Source organism: Abrus precatorius, unplaced genomic scaffold, assembly GCF_003935025.1.
Source record: "Abrus precatorius isolate BTA unplaced genomic scaffold, Abrus_2018 Scaffold4, whole genome shotgun sequence".
NCBI classification, from domain to species: Eukaryota; Viridiplantae; Streptophyta; class Magnoliopsida; order Fabales; family Fabaceae; genus Abrus; species Abrus precatorius.
The window spans coordinates 2,433,726-2,445,937 of NW_020874384.1; the positions used below are offsets into that span (position 1 = coordinate 2,433,726).

Sequence of the window (12,212 nt, forward strand, 5' to 3'; positions counted from 1 at the left end):
CCTTAAAGCGTCTACTAGTTGTATTTCATCTTGTTGTATACGATATGATGATCTGGGACAATAATATTTTTGGGCACTATACTACCAAGGATGCTTATTTGTGGCTGTTGCACGAAAAATTTGGAACCCTAGATAATTCATGGGGTTGGTTTTGGACATTACAAGTTTCAAAAAATCTTCGCTTTTTCACCTGGCAACTTGTGCATGAAGCTCTTCCTACGCGTCATTTCATGGTTTCACGTCATTGTGAGACTTCCTTGTTGTGCTCGTGTTGCTCTAATGTTGTTGAAGACCTATATCACTTGTTCTTTGAATACTCTATTTTGTTGCAGGTGTGGCAGAGGTTTGGGGTTGATGTGCAGTCTTACTCTCGGGATACCTTGGTGTGGAAAGATTAGATCTACTTTCGGTTCATCATGACAGTCTACTTGTGATCATCATTCTTTAGGAGTTGTGATTGTTCCCCTATCCTCCTATTTAGGCTTGTTTTGAAGATTCAACATCTTGTTTATGATATTGGGCGTGTTTATCAACCGGGGGGAGGCTCTTGCTTCTCATGTTGCTAGATGGGTCTCCTGTATTCATGCGGTTGATTTTCAAGTGGCTCTCTTCATATGAATGGTAGCACACATAGGTGTCCTAAAGTTGCTAGGTTTGGGGGTCTAATCCGTGATAGTCGTGGGTGGTAGATTGTTGGCTTCTATAGAGATATTAGTGTGGCGAGTAATCTTTATGCGAAGTTGCAAACTATTTTGCATGGTTTATAGGTAGATTGGAGCAAAGGTTTCCTAAACGTTATGTGTATTTCGGATTCACAACATGCTTTAGAGTTTATAAAAGTAGCTTGGACCCTTGTCATAAGTATGTAGTAGTGATTGCTTCTATTCAGGACTATCTTTGTCAATCTTAATTGGTACTTTTACATTACTCCTTATGGAAGGAAAATCAATGTGCATATTTTTTGTCTAAGTTAGGACCTTGTTGTGGTAGTGCCTTGGAGATAGTGAAACTATTTATGCTGAGTTGTTTTTACTTCTTCAAGCAAATGAGGCAAGAACCTTGTCTCTAAAGATGTAATTTTTTTTTCTATTTTTTGTTCATGTTCCCGTCTCACATTACCAAAAAAAAAAAAAAAAAAACTCCATTGTCCACTTTTAACATCCAAACAAAGGAAATTTAATTTCTTTTCTCTTTCCTTCCTCTCCCTTCAAACTCTTTCCCTCCCTCTTTTCTAAACCCCAAAACAAATATTTTTAATAAATAAATTAATTTTATAAAATTTATATAAAACAAAATTAATAGATATTTTATCAAATTATTTTTTATTTTAATATATATTATATTTTTAAAATATAAAATTTTAAATAATATATATACAAATATTTAAATTATACAAAATTTAATATGCATAATCATTAAAATAATTTAACAGTAAAATTAGTCAATTTCACAATTTATTAAAAAATATTAAAAATATAAATATTTGAATTTAACACAATATAAAAATATCTCTATTACATTATTAATTTATTTTATGTTTTTTATTTGCCAGTAAAATAATATTTATAGAAATACACAAAGAAGTATATCTCACTCGTGATTCTTGATAAGTAAAAAATGCAGTATTTTAATTAAATATTCTAACAAATTTTTATTTAGTAAAGAGAATAATTTCACATGTAATATAATTTTTTAAAAATTAATAAAATTATATAGTGGAGATTGAAATATAAATCAAATGTGTTTTTTTTTTCAACATACCAAAGTTTAATTCTGATCCTATCAATTATTTATTATAATTTTATATTTTAAAAAACTATTATTTTTAAACTTTAGTTATTATTAAACAATGATATGTCTAACCTTATCACATGACTATTGTATCGTATGTCATTTCTTTTTAAAGTATGAAGAAATAAAAGCAATATCTTTAAAAAATAAAGACATTAATTTTATAAAGATCAAAGTTAAAATTAAATTCAGTACATTTCTAAGGAAAAAATATATATTCAAGCTTGAGAATATTGAAGATAAAATTACAAAGGAGCATAAACTGTTCCAATATTTTCGAACAAATCTAACTTTTACGTTGCAATTTTACTTTTTTGCTTCAACTTTAACATTACATAATTAAACAGTTATTAGCGTAATAGCATCTCTATGAGGTTAATTAAAGTAATTGTAGCTTAAGAGCAGGTAAGAAGCTTGGTAATTTCGCACATTTCGCAGGCTTTTTAAGCTAATTTTCATTTCAGTTATACTAATAATGTTCACCTTGGAACAGTAGGAGAGGGTAGAAGGCACTATTATTTCACAACAGTAACACCCCACAATCTAGACCTTACTTCTAACTTCTATCTGATCTCACTGCTCCACAAAAACAGGTACTAACTCACTTTCCCACTACCCATCAACTCCATTTTGTTTTGTTGATCTCAATGTTTTTCTGGGGATGAGAAAATGCCACAATCGTCAAGGAAGGTGAGGACAAATATGGTATTCATGGTGCTCAACCTCATTGTCTTCACCCTCTCATAGCTAAATGCCTTAATGAATGGTTTTGTTGTTTCCCAATGGTGCAAGAGATCACTGCTCTTTTCCAATGCTTGAAGCCTTTTTTTGTGGTAAAGATCCAAGCTTTGGCTTGTCCCATTAGCTACTGTACAATTTAGGAAAGTGGGGCTTTTGTTTTGTCCCTTGTTTTCTAAATGCCAAAAAATGAAAGGAGGAGGAAAACCCTCACCATTTGCATAATGTGGCTTTGTTTTGTACAGAAGGTCATCAACAGTTTCCCCAAAGTGATCAGGTTTTTTTGTTGTGATCATACATGGAAATCATTAGCTATGCTTTGCTAGGGTGATGGATGCATAACTTTTTTTTTTTTTATTGTTTTGGCATGTTTATGATCTTATTCCCTATCTTGTGTTAAACATGCATGAGATGGAAGAAGATTGTGATGTGGGTCTTTAGTTGCCATTTTGTCTGAAATTTGATTTCACTTTCATATCGACTTCTATGATGCCTTGGGGTAAGGATCACAAGAAAAAACAATAAGGAGAGATGCTGTCTTGTAATAAATTTGGATGGGTGTTTGTAGCTTAGTTGGCAGTGAAATCCCGATTATAGTGCATCATGTCTTCAGGGTATTAGAAGAAATGCATTCTTTTTTATGCTTATTTACTCTCTCAACCAATCAATGGTGTTATTATTATGATAGTGAAGCTGTTTGAATATCACCGCAGAAAATCCCTTTTGTATCACAAGGAAATTATTTCACTGGTATTCTAACACATGCTGGACGATCTGACCTCCTCTCCTATTGTTATAATTTGAATGATTTTAACCCAACAGGAAAAGAAGCATTACTCTGCCATCCTTCCCTCATACATTATATCATGGAAAGATTGATTTTTATTAAGGATACAATTTATTTACTCTTTAATCCTTTTCTAGTTAAATTATAGAGGTGTAACCTTTATGAGCAATGATACCTTGTCATTTATGTTCTGATAAATTCTATAAATATTTGCCTCTCTTCTACTATTAGATATGCCTAGACCATTTTCCTTTTTGTTCTCTTTGAACTTTTTCTGTTCTCCACTTTTATGTTTCATGATACTTGATATTCTTCTGGGTAAAGATATGATATCCTCAAATTTCTCCCAGGTACGTTCATTTTGAGGGCAAAATTGAAAAACCACTCTCGTATTGGGTGATGACTGATGAGCTAAAAGGACAAAACAGCTAGCAGAATCCACCTGTTTTTTGTCTGCATCACTGAATGACCGGGGCAGTTATTTTTTAATTCTTGAATTGTAAAAGAGGCAGTGCAGTTATTTTACTTTTGTAGGTGTGGTTGCTTTAGATATAACATATGGCAGTTCTTAGACCTGCAAGTTCAAGTTTTGTAGCAAAGTATTATTCTCTAGCTCCATTGAGGATTTTACGTGGTCTGGTGTGCCTGCTTGTGCTGCTTTCAACAGCATTTATAATGTTAGTGTACTTCGGCTTTATAAGTGCTGTTATAGTGAGACTTTTTAGCATAAGTTACAGCAGAAAGGCAACTTCTTTTTTCTTTGGTGCTTGGTTAGCTTTGTGGCCTTTTCTATTTGAAAAGATCAACAAGACTAAAGTTGTATTTTCTGGAGATATTGTTCCTTCTAGAGAACGGATCTTACTGATTGCAAATCATAGAACTGAGGTTGACTGGATGTATTTATGGGACTTTGCCTTGCGGAAGGGATGCCTTGGATACATAAAGTATGTACTTAAGAGCAGCTTGATGAGACTTCCAATTTTTGGTTGGGCATTTCACATACTGGAGTTCATCCCTGTGGAAAGAAAGTGGGAAGCTGACGAGTCAACCATGCGCCATATGCTTTCAACATTCAAGAATCCCCAAGATCCTCTCTGGCTTGCTCTTTTCCCAGAAGGCACTGATTTTACGTAAGTCACCTGTGATTCTTTTTCCTTGTTACTAACCTTATGGTAATGGTCTAAAACTTTGTTACATTACTGCATACCTTTGCTTGTGATCATGATGCTGGAAAAGAGTCAGGTTAATTTATTTGAGAATCATATGATTTTCTCTTGAAACAACAATAAAAAAATAGCAAAAGTATGCTGTCACCACTCTTCAAATGGTGACTTTAAAACAGAACTTGCTTCACCCCCTACCCCCAGTTTGAGTTTATGTAGCATATGTGACTCTGTTTGTGTGTGTATTCTGCTAAAAAAATTCTTGTCACCTATCTCTCTCTTCTTGTAGCGAGCAAAAGTGCCTTCGGAGTCAAAAATATGCTGCTGAGCAAGGGTTACCAATTCTGAAAAACGTTTTACTTCCGAAGACAAAGGGCTTCTGCACCTGCTTGCAAGAGTTGAGGGACTCTCTCTCTGCAGGTTGTCATGTTTGTCTGTATTTCCTCTGTTAATACAATATTATTGGTAAATTATGTAAGATATATTTTATTTCTAGTTAGTCCTTGTTCTCATCCCAGAATTGTGCATCATCAAGTTTGTCTTTTTCCTCTGACATGATCAATGGGAAGCAGTGTGCCATCTGTCTAATGTCATTTAGCACTTGTCAAACGAAAATTCTTGTGTCATTGGTTTGAGTTCATAAACAGGCCACCTATTGATTGGAGACCTTGGATTGCCTTGTATGGAATCTTTTTTATTTTTGGATAAATTGATGTATATAGTTTGTTATTTGCAAAAATATCAAAGTTATGGAGGTTGGAACATGGAAGTGTAATAATCATAAATCATATTATCCTGCCACTAAGATTTTTTCAATTTTTCATTGTCAGTTTATGATGTGACCATTGGCTACAAATACCACTGCCCATCTTTCTTGGACAATGTCTTTGGGGTGGATCCTTCTGAAGTTCATATTCATATCTGCCGCCTCCCCCTTGATTGTATCCCAGAATCTGAAGAAGAAATTTCCATGTGGTTGATGCATAGATTCCAGTTGAAGGATTGGTTACTTTCCAATTTTCAAAGTCAAGGTCAGTTTCCCAATCAAGCAACAGAAAGGGACCTCTCTGCTGTGAAGTGCATTTTAAATTGTATGACAATCATTATGTTGACAGGCACATGCATGTACTACAGTTTTTCCTCTGTTTGGTTTAAACTTTATGTGTCTTTAGTCTGTGCTTATTTGGTTCCAGCCACATATTTCAATATTCGGCCACTGCCCATTCTTGGCCTTTTGAATATGCGATCAAATTGCCTCATTTCAAATACTTGAACAGGTAGAAGGCACTGACTATAATCCATGTTTGACTGTTGTATTATTGTAAGTATTGGACTTACCATCACATGCAATTATATCTTGTTTAAAAGTTGGCCTGATTAATTAATTTGATAGAATGTTGGACAACCAAGTTTTGCTCAGTTATTGTTTTTCATTGCTTTTTCTTTTCTCTAAACGAGAAAATTAAGTTTCTGTTCATTCTTCTATGGGTACAAAAATGGTGCATGTGTGCTCCTTGCAAAGGAGTGACTAGAGTGAAATAGCCATGGCACCAAAAGGGTCATCAAACTCATGTCTTACTTGTAATTCAGTTTGAAAACTCCTCTGAGCCTGGCGATGGAGGTTGCTTCCTCAATTGTAATGATTTGCGAATCATGCCACTCTTCTTGAGTTTGAGCTTAAGATTACAAACATAGTTTTTTCCCCTTGCAACTTGCAAGAAGTCTTCACTGGTAAAGCTTGATGACTATCATGTTCCAAATGCAATTAAAAAACACACTCAGCATTGCCTCTACTTATGCTGAACATGAACTAATTTAGGAACACACTAGATCAGTTGAAGTTTATTTTTTTTATAAAAAATATTTGTCTGTGGGTAACATACTCCGTGGCTATACTATATTGATGATAAAAATAAATGGAATGGTGTAAGATAAAATAAAATCACATTAGGTTCAATTGCTTGGTTTTTTTAAATAGGATTTTTATTTATTCCTAGTTAAAATAGGATTGATTATTTTTATTATTTTTTTAATTTCATCCTTTCGTAATCAGCCCAAAAAAGTATCAATCCAAGTACCGAAATCAACATGAGTTGATGGGCCTCTTTTGGGTCCATTAACTAAAAAACAAAAAATGTATCATTAAAATGGTGGTGTTTTTCCATAAAATGAAGAGAAGAGAACATGAACATCTTTGCACAACAACAAAGTACCACCCAGAACCAGTGTTATTCTCCTTCTCATCTGACTTCTTTTATTGGTATAAAGCTCTCACTTTTCCTTCCTGTTACAAAAATTAAAATGAGTAATTTAGAAATTATAAAAATTAAAATGATTTAGAGGTATTAACGTTGAAGATAAGAGTAATTTGTGGGGGAAACATCCAACTATAGTGTACATTTAATATGTTTTTGACTTTTTTTTCTGTGTATTTGAAGATTTTTAAGCATGAATTTAATATAAAAGTTTTAATTGGTGGCTAAGTAATCTCAAATTTATAAGAATTTAAATGCAATTGAATGTGCACCTACAAAGAAAATTTCTTACACAATGAATGGAAATTATCACTTATTTTTCTAATTATTATTAAAAGACTAGGGTGAAAGATAATGTTATATCCATTGAACGTGACATTTATCCTATCATGATTAGAACGATGGGCACCTAATTTGCCATCCATTTTAAATTTTTATGCTTTAACGCCTTCATTATCAATCACCGACTTCCGTGTTACTTGCTTTTCTTTTCTATCTAATTGGTTTGTTTTACACACGGGAAGGAAAGCAAGTCATAGCTTGTAAGATTCTAGATATGCTGCTTCTTTCATCTTTCAATTGTTCCTTAGGGGCAAAGTTTATCCACATTGAACAATAATCAATCCCCTTTTGAAGATAATAATTTTATATTCTTTTGTATCTACCTTTCAATTTCTACTTTTGGATTTAACTCTCAGGAATTAATATATATATATATCATTAAATGATTGAAATTTATTTTCTTTATGATGTCATCAGTGATTGGTGATTTTGATTTCTTAATTCGATTTGGATGAATAGTCTATTGTGTTTTTTCTAATCTATTATATGTATTTATTGAGCTTAAATATTGTGTACTGAACTTTTATGTAAGACTTAATGAATGAATATATTATCCATGATAGATATTGAGTTACATGTATTGTATAAAGAAGACGTGATCCCTATTTAACTATGTGCGCTGTAACTAATCGTAGTTTCATCATTGAAATGAAAGTTATAATACAAGTGTACCAGCAAAACATTCTATTACTAGCATATGCATTTTGATCACGTGATTTCAAGAATCTCAACTAAAAAGAATGACGTCAAGAAATATGTAAGAATATTGCTTGTTTACAGCTCATTTCAACAGCTTTACTCCTCTATATCATACTTTATTTATTTTATGAATTTAATTAAAATATATCTAACATTGGGTGTAACCATCACCTAATCACAAATTATTATATTATTGAAAATTGTTGTTAGCCTCTATAATAATTACTTTTAAAATCATATCAAATGTAAAAAAAATAAATTTCCATATTTAAAAAAAATTGAAGCCTTGTTTTATAGTTAGAAAATAAATTTTAGTTTTTTTAATAAAAAACACATTTTAATGGAAATATTTGGTTTAAATTAATTTACACACGTATTCTCATCATATTCAACATTTTTCAAATCAACCTCTTGTCTAATTATTTTCTCAATGTATTTCAAGATATATAAAGGAATCATAAATTAGTTTGACCTCAGCAAACTATAAACAAAATGGAATCATAAAAAGAAAGGGAAAAATATACATTAGTAAATTGTATGAAAAGAATAAAAAATTTAGCTGCCACTGTTAAGACATACCAAATATGCCCGGTTATTATCTTCAACATGAACCTATTTGTGTGTGGATCCATGAATCAAGGAATTTCAAAAGATAGACAAGGAAAATGATGTATTCTCCAACACAACAGTTACTGGCTAGCTAGACATAAATATTGTCTTCAATTGTGGGGATGCTTTATGATTCTTTGCAGGACCACAGTTCTTGCCCTCCTAATGTCCCTGCTACACATATCAGCTTGAACTCCTAAATCTTCAACATTCTTCATAAACACTCCCAACTTCTTCTTGATCTCCCCTATTGCAATCTTCACAGCTTCTTCTTCAATTGCAAAATCCACATTATGCAACAAAGATTCAATCTCAATTTCAAGCCTATCAATGAGAATGCGAATGTTGTCCAAGTCCTTTATAGCAACATAGGTACCAGCTTGCATTGAGGTTATTACTTCCTTCTGCCCTTTCAATGCATTTTCATAGTTCCTCCAAAGAGAATCAATCCACTTTCCCGTGGAACCAATTGGGATTGAGGTGGCGGCAGCTATAGCAGCAGCAACAGGTGGAGCTGCAATAGCTGCTGCCACTACTGAGCATATCAACACAGCAGCAAAAGTAGCCACAAATATCATGCTTGAAACCTTCCTCCAAGAATGGATGTATTTCAGTTTCTTATCAAGCTTGTTCTTTCTAAGTTGTAACTTTTCAAGCATGAGTATGTGGTGCCTATAAACGGATTGAAAGATTTGAAAGAATTCTTCAGTGAAAGGGTCACCAGCTGCCTTGAAATTCTTCAATTCTTGTAATGTCCTAACATAGCGGTTGTCTCCTAACTCTGATTCCTCCTCAAACTGTTGAAGAGCCACAAGGATAAGCAACTGGCTATCGCGTGCTCGCTTTAGGCACTTCTCCAATGCAGTGCAGAAATCTAGTGTTTGAAGACTGTTCTCAAAGTACTCTTCAACCAGTTCAAACAGTTCTTGGCTCTTCCATATATCTTTCTTGCAGTCCAAGATTACCTTCACAACTTCCTGATTCATCTCCAAAAGGCATTCTGTGACTTGCTTTAGAGAATCAAATGAAAGAGACCGAACTTCAACACCAACTGCAAGAGTATTGATAACCTGATTTGTTCGAGTTTGAAGTGTGCTGTCAAAGGACTGCAAATCAGAATCAAGCTTGCAAGCAGCCTCATAAGAACTCAACTCAGTTTTGTAGTGCAATTCACTGCTGAGGCTAATAACTGATGAAGTTTCAGGGATCTTCTTGCTCATATGACTTCCCATTGAAATGATCTAACAATAACAAAAAGAGAGTGGAATCAATTTAAGTTAATGAAAACCGAATTATGACCTTTGGTGCAATTATAAGAGAACAATGAGAAAATACTATTATATTAGTGTTTTAAAAGAAAATTCAAAGGGTGGTTTATCAAAGAATTGCATAAATTAGAAACATTACCATTCCAGTCACACAAAAAGCAAAAAAAAGATGTTGAGATTATGAAGGAAGTAAGCGGATCAAACAGACCCAGATATTGAATTTGGAAAAGCTCAAACCTTTGAAAGCGATTGAAGAAGATAAGAAACCAAGGACAAGGACAACGAAGAGCGCAATTGAGCTAAGTGAAAGATTTTGATTTTGATTTTGTGATTGCTAAAAGGAGAGAGGAAAGGGAGATAAAGGGTAGAACTTGAGGTGGAAGGGGAATGCAGAATCTTAAAGAGAATTAAAGGTGTTAAGAACCAAGAAATGTGGGTAGGGTGAGATTTGAGAATGGCTTGCACGCATGAGAAAAATGAGGTATTAAAAGATGGAAAATGCGAGAAGCAATGACCCTTCTCTCTCTCTCTCTTCTGTGTCTCCCTCTTCCCGTTTACACTACATAGTGCACAATTTTAATGCGCAAAGTAACAAGGATTACCTATGAGAGAAGAAGTTAGAAGCAACCTAAACTCCAAAACAAAAAGCACAGGCTTCAGCTAATTACGACTCGTTAACCACACACAACATAGTTTCTGAACTACGGACAATGATGGAATGGTGTGGGTTTTTTGTAGAACAAGTTTCCAAAGGAAAATCAATGTACCTCAAAACACGGTCTGCTAAAGTCATTCTTTGTAAAAAATTAATTATTGTTTTACATCATTCTTTTAAAGAAAATAAAAAGAAGATTATAACTAATGATAGGATAAAGAAAAGAGAACAATAAAATCAGAAAATACTATAATTAAAAAATGTAACAATATAAGATTTGCTATCAAAATTATTAAAAATAAATATTTTTAGTTTTGTATTTATCTATGTTCAATTAAAAAAAAATAAAGTTAAGCATAATTTTTAAAATATTTTTTGTGTTGTTTATTCATTAAAATTAGAAATTTTCTTAAAAAAATTATATTCAATATTATCTTTAGTTACCAAAATAACATTTTAATTTTGATTGACCATTTACTTAAAAAACTAGTAAATATACTTTTGCAATGCACATATTTGTACAAATATATTATATTTTTATTAATTAATTTAATATAAAAATAATTATTTTTAATAAGATAGAAAGATAAAAAATTAAAATTTAAACAATTTTAATATATATATAATATAAAAATTAAACTTAATTTATGTATACCTTTAAACAATTTAAATTTTAATAATTATAAATTTAATTATAAATGAATAAATATATTCATGCATGTATATATTTGCTTATATTTTATTAAATTATTTATTTTAAAATAAATAAAAATTTAAACTTAAAACATAAAAAATAAGTAATACTAAAATTTTATTATATTGAATAATATTAAATATAATTATATTAAAAAATTTGATAAATATTTTTTTATATACAATTTTTTATATATTTTTCATCGTCTTCGATAATAAATATTTTTTTCTTTTTAGTTAATGTAAACATAAAAGAAATAAAAACAAATTCAAAGAATGGTAAAAGTGAAATTAAACAGTAAAAAAATTTAATTATTTTTAAATATAAGTAATGTAAATTTATTGTATTATTATTGTTATTAAATATTTTAAAATAAAAAATCCATCAAAAATATATACTATTGATTAAAAATATAACAATTTTTTTTAATAAATAATGAGGTTTAATACTATATTAAAGTAAGATTTATTTGAATGAAGTCTAATTTTTATTTTTTAAAAAATTTAAAATAAATATTAATATAAATTTATTCAATAAATTATGTATAAAATTATTATTTTATAATTTTAAAATAACATATTTAAACTTGATTTATAATAATTAAAATTACTCTAATAATTAATAATTTTAATTTAATTTTTTATATTTTTAAATAAGTATTAACTTTAATAATATAATATCATAAATAATTATATCAATACAAAAATATATATTTATTTTAATTTTAATTTTACTTATAATTTAATTTGTAACTTAAAAATAAATTATAAGTACATAACATAATTGAATACTTCAAAAAATATTTTAAAAGCATTTAAAATTTATTTATAATATGTAAATTTACTATTTTTATATAAAAGTGACTCTAAATATTCTAAATTTTAATAAACATAAATTTTATTATAAATAAATAAAATAATAAATATATGCAACATATATAAGTAAATTTAAACTTTTTAAATTTTAATAATAAAAAATTTGATAAATTTTATTTGAAATTTATCTTCACTTAAATATTTTTTAATATCTTATTATAATTTACTAGTCTTTTTATAAAAAAATTAAGTTAATAATATAAAATAATAATTTTATAAGTGTATTTTTAATTCAAAGTACATTTTAATATTTAAAATATATATTTAAATATATAACATATTAAAATAATTAATAAAATAATTTAAATTAATACTATTTAAATTTAAATAAAACTT

At 30.1% G+C, this 12,212-nt stretch overlaps 2 protein-coding genes across 3 annotated transcripts; one reads left to right on the forward strand and one right to left on the reverse strand.

Moving 5' to 3' along the window:
* The first annotated feature begins 3,642 nt into the window (after window positions 1-3,642).
* LOC113865420 (probable 1-acyl-sn-glycerol-3-phosphate acyltransferase 5) lies at window positions 3,643-5,845 on the forward strand. Of its 2 annotated transcripts, XM_027499946.1 has the most exons (4): window positions 3,643-3,959; window positions 4,029-4,446; window positions 4,769-4,899; window positions 5,310-5,845. In XM_027499946.1, the coding sequence occupies exons 1-4, from the start codon at window positions 3,875-3,877 to the stop codon at window positions 5,750-5,752; spliced, it is 1,077 nt and encodes a 358-aa protein (XP_027355747.1). In that variant the 5' UTR covers window positions 3,643-3,874; the 3' UTR covers window positions 5,753-5,845. The 2 variants fall into 2 exon arrangements, with proteins under 2 accessions (XP_027355747.1, XP_027355746.1); XM_027499945.1 differs by having other exon boundaries at window positions 3,643-4,446.
* Window positions 5,846-8,494: 2,649 nt separating this feature from the next.
* LOC113865918 (UPF0496 protein At4g34320-like) lies at window positions 8,495-9,616 on the reverse strand. Its single transcript, XM_027500726.1, has one exon. It carries the CDS (start codon window positions 9,614-9,616, stop codon window positions 8,495-8,497), a length of 1,122 nt encoding a protein of 373 aa, XP_027356527.1.
* Window positions 9,617-12,212: the final 2,596 nt, after the last annotated feature.

Coding starts and splice junctions, on each gene's coding strand:
- LOC113865918 (XM_027500726.1), bottom strand. CDS start 9,616: ATGGGAAGTCATATGAGCAAGAAGATCCCTGAAACTTCATCAGTTATT.
- LOC113865420 (XM_027499945.1), top strand. CDS start 3,875: ATGGCAGTTCTTAGACCTGCAAGTTCAAGTTTTGTAGCAAAGTATTAT. Junction 4,447..4,768: donor CCAGAAGGCACTGATTTTAC/GTAAGTCACCTG, acceptor CTCTTCTTGTAG/CGAGCAAAAGTGCCTTCGGA. Junction 4,900..5,309: donor GAGGGACTCTCTCTCTGCAG/GTTGTCATGTTT, acceptor TTTCATTGTCAG/TTTATGATGTGACCATTGGC.